At 34.8% G+C, this 18,050-nt stretch overlaps 1 protein-coding gene across 5 annotated transcripts in view; it reads right to left on the bottom strand.

Annotated features, from left to right (window-relative positions):
* Positions 1-18,050, bottom strand: part of Lrba (LPS responsive beige-like anchor protein) — a 542,935-nt gene that overhangs the window by 393,400 nt on the left and 131,485 nt on the right. For all 5 annotated transcript variants that reach the window (XM_076932608.1, XM_076932607.1, XM_076932609.1 and 2 more), the window contains exons 31-33: positions 13,314-13,447; positions 5,120-5,198; positions 3,859-3,992 (exon numbers count right to left, since the gene is read on the bottom strand). In XM_076932608.1, the coding sequence (XP_076788723.1) occupies positions 3,859-3,992; positions 5,120-5,198; positions 13,314-13,447 (347 nt within the window). The remainder of the gene's footprint in view (positions 1-3,858; positions 3,993-5,119; positions 5,199-13,313; positions 13,448-18,050) is intronic.

Below are 18,050 nucleotides of genomic sequence, written 5' to 3'. Positions count from 1 at the left end.
CACTCTCTCCCTCCAACCCTCCAGCTATCAATCAAGTTTCCATTTTGTTTCATGGCAGCAGACATCCCAAACACTCTTATTAGTACCTTGACCTCCGACCTCACACTAAACCTTAAACAGAAATGCAAGCCATTGTCTGCTATGTATTTCCCATTTCCTATAAACTAATTATTTACATTTTCCTTTCTATGTTTTGTTTTATATTAACTAAAAATATCCTTAGGAAGAAACTTTTATATCATTAATGACCATCTAAAGAGTTATTTACTTTAAATACCCAATACAATCAAAGAACAGCTCAAAGAATTTGCTATTATGAATATATTTAAAAACTAATTCCAACCATTATGAGGTTTGAATAACCCAAAGACATTATAATTATCAAAGACACACAACTGTTAATTCTTTATTAAATGCATTCTAGTGCTATTCAAAGCCCTGTGGTGTTAGTTCCATTTTCACTCCACTAAAGCTTCCACATATCCCACTCATTCCCTATCTCTTATCGTCATGCTCTTCAGTTTTTCTTCTTTTTAAAGAATAATTCCTCAACTGAACAATGGCACTGGTTGGCATGTTAAAGCTTTACAAATACCTTTCACTTGAGAGAGAGAGAGAGAGAGAGAGAGAGAGAGAGAGAGAGAGAGAGAGAGAAAACGAACAATTTAGCCATGTTAGAAATGTCAAAAAGCAATGCAGACAGTGGCATAAAAATAAAAATGTGTGCACAGCACTTCTGGGTTGCCCTAAGCAAGCAGGTCATTACTAATGTGTGCACTTCTAAGATGATGGGAACACCTCAGCCCAAGGGCTGCCAAGCAGGAAAGGAAGGGCAGACTACCACCACTCTTTGCTTGCTTGGGCTTCCACTGATCCAAAACCCTGACACTTCTTAAAATGTAAAACAAATACAAGCACAGTTTTACCCCAACTTCAGAATCTATTGCTCTTGCTGAGAGTGGGAGAAACAGCCTTCCTTCCCCAGGGAGAATGATTCCAATTAGTTACCCAGAGCCAATGGTCATCCAGGAAATATTAATAAAAGTAACATATGCTGGTTAGTCAACAAAATGATGGACTGGGTATTAGGTCTATCTTGTACCTTAATGACATAAATTGGTATAGTTATGCTCTAACTGTATTTTGAGAGAAAAGTTTTATTTTAACAGGAAAGGTGATATGTAGGAGGAGCTAAGGTGGGAGGAGTAAGGAGAGGAGGAGTAAGGAGAGGAGGAGCTAGGTGATGAGAGAGAAAGAGAGAGGGGTGCCAGACATGGAGGCAGATATTCACGTGTCTCCGCCAGTCAAAGATAGTTGATATATCTAGGTTGGGTATTAGGTTACACTTCTGATTGATATTGAGCATTACCAAATTTATAAAGCCATTGGTTAACATTAAAAAAATTGTATAAAAGCAAAAAGGAGAAGGGGGTATGGGATAGGAGTTTTCTAGGGAGGGGAAATGGGGAAAGGGGATGGCATCTGAAATTTAAATAAAATATCCAATAAATAAATAAATAAATAAATAATTTTTAAAAAGGTAACATGCACTAGGCAGGTTATATTTAGGAATATGTGTGTGTATGATATATATATATATATATATATATATATATATATATATAATATATATATATACACACATTCATATATATGTATATGTGTATATATATATGTATATACATATATATGTGTGTATATATATGTGTGTGTGTTCATATGTATATATGAACAAAAGAGACAGAAAGGATTTCGGGCATCCAAATTTAGAAAAGTTTATACAACAGTCTTTGGTCTACCACACATACAGGTAGTTCAATACCTATGTAGAAAAATACATGTATATATATATTTGATTATTTTCAGTCTTTTTAGCATAATACATATAATCTTTATATTAAATATTAATATATTAAATACAAAGATTATAGAGAAACATACACACTGAACAATGGTAGTAAAAGGGCATGTAATATCACACTTTTAGTTGAACAATTAATGTGTTTTTGCAGAGTACTTAATGTGCTAAAGGAGCAGAGTGGGGAGACATAATAGACCTGGCATTGGACTTCTCACATTAAGTATCTGTTGAAAGGACATTTATGCTACAAACACACATATATAACTATGAATAAAGATGAAGCTTCATGAGTAGACATACAAATTGAAACATTTTTGATATGCAAAACAAAAATTAGGCTTTGAATGGCCTTTCAATTGAAATTTACCTACATCTTTAAATCGATTATTTTCAAATTGTATTATTTAATAAATAAGTATCCTTTATAATTACACCAAGTAGTCTATTATTAAATAAACTACTGATGTGTAACTGAAGTATTTCGAATTCACTGTTCTGAACTCTGAAATGAGATCACCCATCACCAAATATAAGTCAGTATCTTGGACAATGAAGAAGAAATAGAGATTCTTTTTTTAACCAGGAACCTTGAGCTTTAGTAAATTATCAGTGCTTACATTACACTATCGATAAGGTCCAAAAAAAAAAAAAAAAAAAGCAAAACACAATAATTATAACCCAACCATATTCAAACAAAATTAATTCTTATTATCATTAAAATTCTCAAGCTTGGCCTTTAAAATCTCTAGTTTGAGGATGGCAACTGATATTTTTAAGTTAACCTATTAAATTAATTGTTGCTTTAATACAGTTTCTCATGTAGCCATGGCCAGGTCTAAAACTCCCAATTTGGTAGCTTCCACTTCCCAATGCTGGGATTCCTAATCCATACCACTACGGTGGTCTTAAGTCCTTAAATACAATCAGTTGTTTAAAAAATTGTTTCCTGTTGAACTAAATCTTCCTTCACCTAGTTGAGTCATCTTTTGAAAATATTAGGTATGCAATGTCTCATGAAAAAAAAAAAAAGCAAACCAAAAGAACTACTATCCTTCATCCATTCTATAAGTAGCCTAGTCACTAGTCTCCTCAGCAATCTTTTTCTCCATGCTACCTAGCAAGACAACATCAAGGTACCCTACATAAAAGAGATTTTGTCACCTATATTATATATAAGAGCAGAGTAGTTTTACAGTAGTTTTATTCATAAAATATAATTGTACTAGCAAAAAATAATAATCCATTCTACATTATTTATACATGGCAAGATATGGCTGTTTGTGTATGGATCTAAAGTACAAGCAAAGCCTTGTTACACTAGTCCTCCTAATCCCCATGGTTAATTTCATTGCACTAAAAAATAAATCCTGATTTAAAAATTAAACTCAACAGTAAAGCACTTGTGTAGAATGTATAAGATCCCAAGTTCAACCTCTAGCACCAGAAAAACAAATGCTACTATTTTGGCCTAACTACATCTGCTTGAATATGCTTAGACCAGCGAGCAGCATGATTAGGGGGTATGCCCTTGTTGGAGGAAGTATGCCTCTGTTGGGTTGGGCTTTGATACCATCTTCCTAGCTGCCTGGAAGACAGTAGTCTTCTCTTGTTTGCCTTTGAAAAAGAGATGCAGAACTCTCAGCTCCATCTCCAGCACCATGCCTTCCTGGATGCTGCCATGCTTCCTGCTGTAATGATAATGGACTGAACCTCTGAACCTGTAAGCCAGCCTCAATTAAATGTTGTCCTTTATAAGAGTTGCATTGGTCATGGTGTCTGTTCACAGCAGTAAAACACTTAACAAAAGCACCATCAAAATTGCTGGTTAAAAAAATAAGGCTAAAATATAACCGATTTGTAAAAAAAAGTCTTCAAAAGACACAAACCTACATGAGTGCTAGTCAATGGTGAAAATATTTAAGATGCAGACTTTTCTTACTTGAGCATATAACTTTATAATGTAAATACATACGAACAGAATAAAGAAAACCACTTACTTGTTCCTTCTATAAGCAGTTCTTGTCCATGACTACCTAAAAGTGTCCGAGAAAGGAAAGGTGCAAAATCCACAAAAATCTCTCGTAACAGAGGAGCTGCCTTCTCCAGTGCATGCTCTAGTCTTTCTGTAATACTAACAAAAGATGCTAAGAGTTAGCTTTCTAGGTTCTAAAGTGAAATCTACTTCCACAGAAACATAAAGTTCCATGAAAAATAAAAATGACCAAAAAACAAATTACTGTGCTTAAGAAGACTACCAGGTCTGGACTCAGTCAGAGAAGATGCACCTAACCCTCAAGAGACTTGGAGCCCCAGGGAGTGGGAAGGTCTGGTGGAGTAGGGGTTGGTGGAGACATCCTCTTGGAGATGGGAGAAGGAGATGTGGGATGTGATAACAATTTCATTCTAATATAATCTAAGAGACTTCATTAGAAAAACCATAAACTGTATATTTATAATTATCTCAACATATTAACAAGTTTGCATGAGTGTGTATATATGTTCATATATAATTAATCACATACATTTAATGAGTTTAGAAGAATAAACAGGAATGCTGAAGGTCAGGGAACTAATGAGTACCCAGAGTTTACACAGCAAACAAGTCAACAGCCTGTGCTACTCTTGGTTCACAACAGTACTTCCATATCTTCTATTAGCAACAGAGCGGCTCCACTGACACTACCAGACAACCCTCTAAAAGATTCTGCTCTCCACAACCACCTCCTCACAGGTTTCTCCCTGTGCCTCACAAAACCTTTTAGGCCTATGTGATCCCACAAATACGAACCCTTCACAGAAATACCCCAGTGCCCTGGGGAGACAGGGGTTTGGCAGTTATGGTAAGACAAAAAAAAACTTTTCTGACCACTTGGCATATAGTGGATGAAAATATGGCTATAAATTTCAGAATTAAATTTTGGAACATACATTCCAAATTAAAATTCTAAGTAAAAGTAAAAGTCTATGTAGAAGACAATATTAGTATGATCATGATTGACCAGATATCATCACTTAAACACTTTTAAAGAAAAGGAACAATGTATTCCTAATAATTCATAATTATTTGTAATATATACCATAAGCTTATAAAATGTGCCATACTTATAGCATTTTTATTACAAGTGGACATTTCTCATGAACATTCTAAAACAATATTTTGGAATAAAATTAATTTTGAAAGAATTCTGGGAAGGGGAAAGGGAAGGGTGGGTCATAAAAAAGCACAAATTTCAATACCCAAGTGAACAGCTTAAATACCTCATGTGTGCAACTGGGTCTTGTGGGACAGAGTCAACTGCTGGAACTGAGGGCAATTTTGCATTAGGTGATCTACTTCCTATAAAAGAAAAATAAGTATTTGACAGTAATTTTGAGATCTAGATATAAGGATTCAAACAAATATCTCTTTAGCAACAAACATATACTAAATGTATTTTTTCAAACACTCTTAGATAAGTTTAACAATTAAAGTTTTTCTCGCATTATTTATATGTAAATCCCTCTATAATGTCAGTTGTGTTAGGCAACCCTCCGACCCAAGGGGTCGAGAAGAAACAGGCAAGTATTGACAGATTCTGATCTGCTGAGTTAGCTTTGCAATTTCTTTTATTTAGCAACAACAGAAAATAACAAGCATAAGCATTCTTTTCAATAAAGTAAAACCTGGAAAGATAAAATTCCTAATTTAGCATTAAACAGCAGTATCACTATCACCAAGAACATAATATTTTAGCTATCACTGGAGAATATGTGTTACACCATGACTGATCAAGAGTAACACAGTGAACAATCCACAGACACCTGAGGAAACTGATGCCTCCCTTCCCCAGCCCCCACCAAAATCACAGAGGAGATAACAGCAAGGCAACAGATTGTTACAAGGAGTTTCACACTTCGTAAGAAAGCCTAATGGACAGCAGAGCAAGCCTACTAGAATACTAGCAGGTTAAGATCTGGTCTGTTCCCTAGCCTCCAGGACACTCTGGCAGTGAAGGCATACCTAGAAACCACGTACTTCATGTATGAGCTACCACCTTCCCTGTCTCCTTTATCAAACTGTATGTAAAACAAAACAGAACAAACCAGGGTCTCACTTTAGCTCAGGTTGTCCTCAAGTTACAATGTAGCCAGAATAACAGTGAACTTACTATATGTACTCCACCAAACAAATTCTGGGATTACAAATGTACACCAATATGTCTGGCTTCCAACTGATACTGTAAATGTGCTTCAAGGTGGCTCTGTGGCACAATGGATAGCGCATTGGACTTCTAGTGACATAAATGTGCTTCTTCCAGCATCATACAGCATTTATTAAAGAGCAGAAAAGCCTCATGATTCCCATCCACTACCTCTAGCAGCTGGAGATTCTAAACATAATTGAAGAGCTTCATTAACTTGAACTACAAATATAATTCTCCTAATCATCCCAACTCCTGTACCTGACCAAGTATTTTCTTACCATACCTCTCTTTCCGATCCTTTTATTCCAGTGTTTTTGTTTAAAGTACTGAATTAAATTAATTTACACTATCTGGTCTTACTCTAGTCTTTCCAATTATGTCCCAATATAACCTTTAATGCATATATCTTAATATTAACAACTAATTCAATCCTATTATTGTATAGTGTGCTCAAACTGTTTTCTCCTAAACAGTCATCATCTTTGCATTATCAAGAAATAACTGCTCATAAATTTATCTGATAAGAGAATATGTCAAAAAACTAAATCTAACAGAGCTAAGAATGGATGAGAACCAAAATATATGATGGCAAGACTTGAGAACTAAGGCCAAAAAGACTTACTTGGGGAAATAATTCTGAGGTATGAAAAGTTAAAATCTCATAAAAGAAAAAGGGAAAATAAGTTTCTGTTTAAGTAATAAAATTTACAGAATATCAATCAATCTAAGATAGAAGTAGAACAGAAATAGGAAAGTCATCGCTATCTACCCAGTATTAGGAAGAAATGCCATATTAAATTCCCTCTGCAAGACAGGGCCAAATGAGCTGCAAGAGTCCAGCTGGCATTGTAATAAAGACCTGAGGTGGTTAAGTACAGATGCCCACTGCACTGGCAGCTGCACTACATTTACCAAATCTTGATTCCTTAATGTTGTAGCCTACAAGGTGCCAGGTAAATATGAGAATAAAAGAGACAAAGTCCACACACACACACACACACACACACACACAGAGAGAGAGAGAGAGAGAGAGAGAGAGAGAGAGAGAGAGAGAGAGAGAGAGAGAGAGAGAGAGCTGATAAACAGAGTCCAGAGTTCAATTCCCAGCAACCACATGGTGGCTCACAACCATCTGTAATGGGATTTGATGCCCTCTTCTGGTGTGTCTGAGAACAGTGACAGTGTACTGATGCACATTAAATAAATAAATAAATAGATAGATAAATAAATACATAAATAAATAAATAAATAAATAAATCTTTTTTTAAAAAACTACCAAACTGCTGTTTCTTTACCAGTTATAAATTGTAACCTAAGTTTTCTCTTCAAGGTATTACTTACAATATCTGACTCAAGAATTATTTTGTTTCCTCATAGTATTTAATCTAAAACCCTCATTTTCTTCTTATAAAACTTACCGAACACAAGCTATAATCCCGTAATAAAGTTTGTGACTGGCATGCCACTGGTTACTGTGTGCTTTCTCCTTTACTGCAATGGACTTAAGCCAACTTAAACAAAAGAGTACCAGTTGCATCTAGTTAGAACACATTGACAAGCACTTTACATGAGGTCAGGCAGCAAAAGAACTCAGTTGGGAAAAACAGCAATTCTCCTACTTCTGGAGAGCCCTTTGTTTCTTCTGCCTTACTATATCCAAAATAAAACTTTATTCCTTACACAGCTAAATAGGTAGTCTACCAAATAAACTACACCTCTACCCCATATGCTACATTCTTGACAGTAAAATTGGTTCTTGGAAAACTGCTGCCTACTGACTTCTATTATAATTAATAAAATATTTGTCAAGACAGGGTATGGTGGCATATGTCTGTAATCACAATACTTTGGAGCCTGAAGCAGAAAAATGAGAAGATGAAGGCCAACCTGTGCTATATAATAAGACCTTATAAATAAATAAATAAATAAATAAATAAATAAACAAACTTTTCTCGGGCATTGTTTGACACGTGGTAGTATTTTAAAAGACTATATACTTTGAATGTATCAGCTATTTTCTCTAAAATTCATTGTTCTTACTAAACTTTTATGACATTAATAAAGAGAAAGACATAAGTGCCTATCATCTACTTAAATGTGAAAAATAAAAATGAAACAAATCCAAAGAAAATATTTAGGCAAAAATTATAACAGCAAGATTATCTTTTGACTGTATTAACTTACAGCTTTTTTTTTTTTTTTTTTTTTTTTTTGGTTTTTCGAGACAGGGTTTCTCTGTATAGCCCTGGCTGTCCTGGAACTCACTCTGTAGACCAGGCTGACCTCGAACTCAGAAATCCACCTGCCTCTGCCTCCCAAGTGCTGGGATTAAAGGCGTGCGCCACCACCGCCCGGCTACTGATACAGCTTATTTAATTATTTATTTACTCATTTATTTATCTTAGTTTTTTGAGACAGGGTTTCTCTGTGTAGTTCTGGCTGCCCTGGAACTTGCTCTATAGACCAGACAGGCCTGGAATTCAAAGGTCCATCTGCCTCTCCTCCCAAGTGCTGAGATTAAAGACATGAGCCACCAAAATTCTCAGTTCCTAAATGTTTTTAAAGTGTGACACTAAAGATCGAAGCCAAGATTGTCCTGAGCTATACTCTCAGCTCTGATTCTAATTTTGATGAGTTGAAATGCATTTTTAAAAAGTGAGACAGGGTCTGCATCTCAGGCTTACTGGAGGTTTCCCAGGCTGGGCCAGCTAGCAAGGCATAGCTCCTGCATTTGGTTTCAAATCTGGTTTCTCCAACAGTTGAAATTTGGGTTCAGTTGAACTTGGGACTTCCACACAGAGTAGCCATTTCTTTTTTTTGGTGTTTCTGTTATTCATTTGTTTCCTTTCTTTAATGGCAGCCTCCAGATATACCCAAGTGTTAGAAATATACCAGAAAATGCTGAGAGAACGAACATTATGGTTATATGTATAGAATATATAATTCTATAATTATAGAATGAATGTTGTAGGGAGGATAAGAGAGACCTTCAAAAATTTATGAATGTAAAAGAATCTGAAAAAGTCAAAGCCTGAGTAAGTACAGCCAAGAGACCCTGTAAATCAGTCACCAGTTCCTATTTGACAACATTCTTGAACTGAGAAAAACATCCAGGCCTACATACAAGCTAGGACTGGGGACCAGCCCCCACCAACAGCAACCATCACCTATAGCATCCCTTTTCCAACATTCACACTTGGGAAAGGACCTTTGCAGACTGTTCCTTGGTGTTTAACAATAAGCAGAAATATCTCCCTATACTCTTGTACCAAATAAACCCATTACAAAAGAAAGAAAAAAAAGATGTGGGGGAGGTAAGAAGGATCAAGGAGAGAAGGGAGGCAGGGAAGAAGGAAAGGAGGGAAGGAAAAACAGTGGTGAGGAAAGTTCAGTGGTAGAGCACTCACATTGCATACACAGGCCTTACATTAAATTCCCAGGGAAAGGAGAGCAGGATTTTATTTTTAAGAATGGAAATACTATTTGTTCCAAATAAAACAATGACAAAAGTTATTTCCTAACACTGCACTTGAAAAAAAGCCAATATTCTTTCCTAATAGTAAATATAGCAAAATGGAATTTACAAAATGATCTTTTAACTCATAGGACTTGGGGGGTCGAGAGATGGCTAAACAATCTAGAGCACTTCTAAAGAACTCAAACTTGGGCCCCAGCACCATATCAAGCAGACAGTTCACAGCAGTTTATACCTGCAGCTTCAATTGTAACTCTGGTTCCAGGGGTCTGACACTCTCTTCTGGCCTTCTCAAGCACCCAAACATATCACACTTGGAATATACACACAGACACATACACATATATAAGTAAAACTAAAAATAAATCTTTAAATCATAGGACACTTAAACAACAAGGATAAAAAATTAGCTAGCAGTATTAAAAAATAAACAAATAAATAGAAAAATCAAATATAGTAACAACATCACATGAGATTGCCATTAATACTATCAGGAAAAAATATGTAATTATGCATTTTAACTGAAAACATAAATTTATAATGAATTTGATTCAGATTAACATTACCATTCCCAACAGATAATCACACATGCAAATGCCAAGGCTTCTTCCAACATGTGGAAGGCATAGACCTGTGTTTTCCTTATCTATGCACTGATAACCTGGCTCTTTTAAACAGACAGTTTTCCAGGTATCTGTAAATAGACCTTCCATCTAGCATCTATGCAGGGAGTAAAATATTATTTATACAAGTTCCCTAAGGATCTATGTAACTAATGCCCCTTGCAGTAAAGGATCATTAAATCAAGTGACAATTTTTAATCACTAAACACTGCTATGCTGCTACATGTGCATATGAGTGAATAGTCTGTATGCTTGACTGTCTGTCTTGCAAAAGATAGTCTATTATGCCTAAAAACAATATTCAAAAAGAAATAAAGCTTTTTATTAACTGAATAAAGATAAACCTTTTAGTCTTAAATGTTATATAGAGCAAAGACTGATGCTAAACTTTGCAGATTAGCAAGCACTTGGTATACAATGGCTAAAGAATGCTGCACTTGATCCACTGCTGAGATAGTTCCAACTTTGTCTTCATTATTTATACTTTGCAACACCATAGAAAAATATGATATTATATTTAAAAAGAGTATTGCATATTAACATTCAAAAACATATTAATTTTAATCCAGCAACATGGCTTCTCTGGCAAGAGATCACATCCAAAGACCTTCTAGGTCTGTGTGATTCAGCTGGAATACAGACATACCTTTAATCCCAAAAGACAAAGCTAAGCAGATCTCTGGGTTCAAGGACAGCCTGGTAAACAGCAAGTTTCAGGCAAAGAAGAGCTTAGGTCCAGGAACTCGGGAGACAGAATTTTAGTCAGTTCAGTTTACTGAATCTTTTTGCTTTGATAAAATAATACCCTAAACCACATAATGCAATACTGTAACAACTTTGGGTTTCCAGGTAGAATTTTTAACTTAATACCTACTGTTTTCTATGTATGAAAACAGTATGTATACTTCTCATAAATTCTTAAAGAAAATACCAAGGATTGCAGATTTATCTCAGAGGTAAGACAGTGCTTGCCTAGCAGGCACAAGGCTCTGGGTTTGGTCCTCAGCTTAAAAAAAAATTAAAGACACTAAAATTCTAAAAGGAGGAATCAAATGTGTAGTAGTAGTAGAGTAGCAGGGCACGATGGTACACACCAGTTACTCACGCACAAGGGTGTGAAGATCGGGCGTTAGGTGTGCAAGACAGAACAGTATATGAGAACCAGTAGTACAACCGTATGAAATTAATCAAGTAACTTTGCAATGTGCTGTCGTACTTTTACCATACACAGAAGTCATATACTAAACACAGTTACTACTGAATAAAGTATTGATTTTCTTTAACATACTATGAACATTTTCTCTTATATCTAAATGATATGAACTTTCTAAAAATTAATTGCATTTCAAACTTTAAAACAAAATTTTGTTAAGACAAGTAAAATGAAAGTAAAAAGTAGGGTGGGTATGCAGGGAAGTTTGGTAGCGTGCTTGTCTAGCACAGGTGAGTAGCTGGTCTTACTCCATATAAACCACGTGTGGTGGCAACCTGTGCCGTTTAGGATGCAGAGACGCAAGGATCACAAATTTTAATTCATTGTTAGCTACATAGTGAATTCAAGATCAAATTGGGCTACATGAGACTTAGTCTCAAAAGAAAAATTGGAAGATGAGGGAAATAATTATATTTATTTTGTTAACACATAAGACAAAACAAAGTCAGCCAGGGGCTGGCTGACTGTGGCTAGTCAAGTAACATCAAAACTCTTGGAGACTGACTAGTTAGCCAAATAAAAGTAGGAAAGCAGATGCTTGTATAAGTGGTCCCAAAATAAGTAAAATATTACTTCTGATCCTTTAATCTACCTTTGAAGTTCTAGCACCTTGCTACTATGTTTATGAAACAGCACAACCTCTTACACAGTATCAATGGTGTAAGATGTTCCCTCTTCTTAGCTGTTACACTGCTTGTCTGGTACCTGAGTTTGTGGGTTCTTCAGTGACCATGTTTGTACACATGGAGGTCAGAAGTTAATGTCAGGTCTATCTTAATTGCTTTCAGTCTTATTTTTCAGACTGAAAACATTTTCATTGAACCTGAAGCTCACTAACTCAGCAAGATTAGCTACAAGAAAACCTCAGGATCTTCCTGTCTCTGCCTCACCAGTGACAGAATTACAGGGAAGCACCACTGGACACAGCTTTTTACTTGGGTGCTGGGGATCCCAACTGAGGTCCTCCTGCTTGCACAGCAAGCACCTGCCAACTAAGTCATCTCCCAGCATCCTACTTGGTTCTCTTAATACTACATCCTTCCAGTTTTACTTACATTATCTCTAACCTTCAGCTAACATAGAGGGATTTAAGCTCTAATATTCATTCATTAATATGCTTTTATAGTAAAAAAGAAATATGAGATGAAAGCTGGATAAAATAAGATTACTGTTAAAAAAAAAAAAAAAAAAAAAAACTGTGTGCCACTGTGGCTAGTAGGAGAATGACAAACCATTTGAGAGCATCAAGTATTTTCCAAGATTTTAATTTAGAAAAAATAAAGAAGTATATAAGTAGATTTGTGTTTAATAATCATTAACTACATTTAAAGGCTTATGTCATCAAAATATTTTGATTTATACTCTTGTCTATAATCTCTCAAGAACAACAAGGTAGATAAAAGAAAAATACATATATATTCTTATAATTATATCATTCATATAGCCATTCATTCCTTTAATACACTATATTGTATTAAGTTGGTATGGAACAATACTGAATTCTTTTTCTTTCTTTCTTTCTTTTTTTCTTTTTTTGAGACAGGTTTCATATAACTGAAGCAGGTCTTTAAATCACTATATAGCCAAAGAAAACATTGATTTTCTGATCATCTGCCTCTACCTTGGAAGTGCTAGGTTTACAGGTATGTGCACCACGATTCATGAAGCCCTAGGGATTGAACCAGGGCCCAGTCCACACTAGGCAAGTATTCTACCACCTGAATTGAATCTCCAGCCCTGATTTTATTTTTATTTTGCTCAGATTTTTGGAAATATTACTAAACAATCAGTAGTAGTTTTTGTAAACACAAAGATATTAGTAAACAACCAACAGGAAAACACAAAAGCACAAAGATTTCTAAAGCACCTTACAAACTTCTTGGTTTTATCACAAAACCCTAAGATTTACTAAAATATGATCTAGACATTCTATTGACTTCATTGATACCTAACTCACCTGGTGACTCTCCTCCTGCATCTGAGACTTGGGTGGAATCTACTGAAGAAACCACACTGACAGCATTACTAGGTGCACTTGTAGTGAGGGTAGAAGGTAAGACTGATGATTTCTTTGTTGCAATGATGACACTTCTGTAATAAAGGTTTTGAAATACAAATTACTTAATTATATGCATTTAAAAACAAAATGAAGCTAATGTTCATTTTCTTCCCTACCTTATTTTGATGTGTTCTTTAGAATATTCTTACTACTTAAAATCTCTTCAAAGTTATCCACATTTACATACCTTTTTTCTCTTTTAGAGAGGGAGGAAGGAGAAGGGAGGGAAGGAGAGAGGGGGATTAAGAGACAGACAGAGCCTGCACACATAAACAAGACCACAACCTTGGATGTTATTCCTCAGGCACCCACCATCTTGTTTTTGAGAGAGGGTCTGCCACTGAGCGGAACTGTTCAGTAGACTGACCAACTAGTGAATCCCAAGGTCCACAGAACTCTGTCTCCCTGGGGCTAAACTTACAAGAGCACATCACATCCAAGGTTTTTAATTGTTTATATTTAATGCATATGAATATTCTGTCTGTGGTATGTGTGGCTGGTGCCCATGGAGGCTGGAAGTGGATATTGGATCCCCTGGAACTGGAGTCACAAACAGTTATGAGCTGCCATGTGGATGCTGGGAATCAAACCCAGACCCTCTGGAAGAGCATCCAGTGATCTTAACCTCTGAGCCATCCTTGTCACCTCCTCCCCACCCTTCCATCTACACAGACAGCTTGTAGATAAGGACAAAAACAGGTCCTCTCACAGCAAACACTTTACTGACAACCTATCTCCTCAGCCTCATTGTTTTTAAAACTAAGACAATGTCCTATGAACATAATTCATTTTAAAATTTTAACCAACATTTACACTAGAATTTTTTTAAATTTAAGATCATCTTGAATTTTCCAATACACATAATCAAAGAGAATTTTGGGCGGAAAAGAGAGAATTTTGGAATTGATGAGGACAAGAAATTAACTTTTTAAAAAACTTCACAACTGATGCAGAAAACTCAGTATGTTCTAATAAGAAATTTAAAGTACTGCTAACTTAAAATCATAAAATCTTAACTCTCTTAAAAGAGAAAGCAATATCTATACAAGTAATGGATACATGTATATAGCTCATGAAACACAATAGTTTTTGATCATACCACATAGAAAACAATGAACACAGTTTTTTAAACAGTAAAAGTACCAAATAACCAGTTGTTTATATTGTGTATGATTCAAACACAGGTATTTATGATATACCAATTTCAATTAAAGTGCAATACTTTATACTAAAAGAGTAACTAAAAGATCTTGTTAGACACAACTTAAAAGGTATTTTTAATTGAAGTTACTCCATAAACATGCAAAACCCCAGTTAATGAGGTAAAGGACAGCTGATATATAATGTACTCCCACTGCAGCTCTTACTTTTAATTACCCGGTGTTAACCATAAGCTTAAAGTCCTCAACATTCAATTTATTTAATCACGTCTTTTGTTGACAATACTGTAAGCTGAAAGTATTCCCTGAATAGCTTTAAAGTATTTGATTTTTACACAAAGTTACTTGGATACTTTGTCCTAATAAATGTATTCACACTTTCTAAGGCATGTAATTCCATTATTTTAAAAATACATTTCTGTTGTTATTTAAAAAAAAAAAAAAGAACAAAGTGAAATAGGTTCCGTTTTACTTCACTGACTATCATTTGAGGGCAAATACTGTTGCCAATTAAATCAAGTTATCTTGTGCTAGGCAAGGCTTATTCAATGTACTTGGGGGTAGCTGGTGTCACATCATTATAAGGGTGACTGCCAATGTTAACTATATACTAAAAAATAGAAGCAACAGCCACCTGAGCCCCCATCCAAAATGGTGTGCTTAAATCACTGTAGCTTATATCAGAGAAAGATCACTGACATAAAAAGAGGTGGATATGACCTTGTGTGTGCACATACATGTACACATACATATGTGCTGATGCTACCCTCAGAAAAAATACAAATATAATATTTGCATGTTTTACCAGAAATTTATTTGCTAAAATTTAAGAAAAATTTTTATAATCTAACAATTAGGTAAAAAATGAAAATATGAATGATTCACTTTCACATTTGTTCACAAAAGAATCACCACAATCTGTTTCATGCATACAACAAGCATACCGATGGGAGAATAATATTAGGGAATTGTGGGCTAACAGTGGTACAGCAATTTGTCTAATATGTCTGAGGTTCTTTATTCAATTCAAGGTAGTGGAAAAAAATCTACTTCTATAATCAAACTTTAGACACACATTTATCTTATGACCCAACAACTAACTGTACCTTCAGACTTTGCTCAAGAAAATATAAATATCCATAACACAATTATGTTTGCAGATGCTTTAGAGTAGCTGGGTCAAACTACAAATTGCTCAAGTGTCCTCCATGCAGAAAAATGAAGTTTTTAAACAGTGAGTATTTATATTGTAGAATACCATAATGCAACAGTACAGTATGAGTGCTAATAAACTCAACAATATGGCTGAATCTCAAAGGTACTATTTTCACAGCAATGAAACCCTAACTAAGACAATTGTTAAAATAAATTAAGGAAGCCTGTGTTCAAGAACATACTCTTTACTTCCTTTTTAAAAAGAGTTTTGGAGAAGGCAAACTAATAAATGGTTTTGTAAAAAGTTAAAATAGCAATTAGCAATTGCCTGTGGGGACAGAGAAAGGAGTTAGGTGGTGAGGGAGAATGCTGACTGGTGTTTTGTATAATAAAGTATATATATACTGGTAAAAACTCATTAAATATTACACTTCATATCTGTTCCTTAACATGTAGAATCATTATTTGTACAGGGCTAATTAAAACACAGCAAAACATTGATTTGGGTTTTAAACATGTAGCATACTATAAATAATACTTAGAAAAGTGAAAAATAGCATATTCTTTTATTCATCTTAGTAAATATTTACTCTCGACATTTTTGCACAGATTCTCAAAATTTTGTAGTTCAATTTGAAAAACATTGCTAAGGTATACATTAATTTTATTTTAAAAAATAATAATAATAACTGGGAGAAAAAATACAAAAGGTATCTGAAGCCAGAGCCCTGAATTCCTGCTCCTCCACCATCTTGCCCTCACCCTGTACAATTCCTAAGATTATAGACATGTACCAACAAATACCTTTTTAAAACATTTTTAAAATTTTTAAGACAAGCTCAGAAAGATAAAATAACTTTTTATGGTAGTTTGAATAGATTTGGCGACCAGAGATTCGTGTGTTTGAATGCTTGGCCATAGGGATCAGAAGGTGTGGGCTTACTGGAAAAAGTGTGTCACTGTGGGCTTTGAAATCGTAAATGCTCAAGTGATGCCCAGTGTGAAACACATGTAATCTCCTCCTTGTTGCCTGCAGATTAAAATGTCAAACTCCAGTCTGGAGAAACAGCTCAGAGGTTAAGAGCACTGACTGCTCTTCCAGAGGTCCTGAGTTCAATTCTCAGAAACCACATGGTGGCTCACAACCACCTCTAATGGGCATCCGATGCCCTCTTCTGGTGTGTCTGAAGACAGAGACAGTGTACCCACATACATGAAATAAATAAAATGTAGAACTCTCATCTCCTCTAGCACCTTTCTGGATGCTGACATGCTTTCTACCATAATAATAACAGATTAAGCCTCTGAAAATGTATGCCAGCCTGAATTAAAGTTTTAAAATTTTTTCATTTATAAGAGTTTCCTTGGTCATGATAGATGTTCACAACAATGAAACCCTAAGAGACTTGTTAAAATAAATTTTCAGGATGTACCACAAATCTACATATGCCTAAAATCAAATTGTGATTGAGCCATTGCCTTCCAATGAACTGTTTTAAAGTTTTATTAAGCTATAATTCACATGCCATATAATTCGTGCACACAAAGCATACAAGTAAATTATTTCCAATGTGTTCACTAAGTTCTCCAGCTAGCATATTCATGAATATGTCTGAATTATAATTATCTACACAACATATAAATAAAGATTATCCAGATAAAAAATTATATATATATACCACCATTAAATTATAAAATATATCTGATAATGAATAGAAGAATAAAGTTTTTATTCTATTATTTAATTTTAATAGGGGAGAATGTGAAAACAGCCACTCACTACCAAAACTATGCAGTCAAGTTTTCCACATTTGGGGAAATATCAGAAGTTGACACATCTGCAAAGCAATGAATAACACTGGCACTGGGAGAACCACCTCTGTGATCATGTTTTCTCCCCTGCTGTTTACACTAAGTATTAATTAGTATAATAATTAATAATTAATTAATAATTTCTAAATCCATAACCTGATTCAAATCAATTCTAAAATGTAACACAATGCTGCTAAAGCTATGGGCCAGATTAAAATAAAACCCAAAGTCACATGATCTAATTAAAAATGTAATAAATAGTATGTATATGTGGGATATTTTCATTTTATTAGTATGATAAAGTTTCAGTATAAAGATTAGAACCTTCATAAAAAGAGGTATTTAGCCCATTTTGCTCATCCTGTCAACATAAATCTAAACTAGGAAAGTACACTCTACATTTTGAAGAGATAACTTAAAAATGTAACCTTATCATCTTCAGTGGGAATTAGCTATCCAAGAACAAAAGATTTTGTATTCTCTTTTAAAAATAGAAAAATGTAAAAGC

The sequence above is a fragment of the Arvicanthis niloticus genome, chromosome 4, assembly GCF_011762505.2.
Source record: "Arvicanthis niloticus isolate mArvNil1 chromosome 4, mArvNil1.pat.X, whole genome shotgun sequence".
NCBI classification, from domain to species: domain Eukaryota; kingdom Metazoa; phylum Chordata; class Mammalia; order Rodentia; family Muridae; genus Arvicanthis; species Arvicanthis niloticus.
This window is presented reverse-complemented; position numbering and strand designations above follow the sequence as displayed.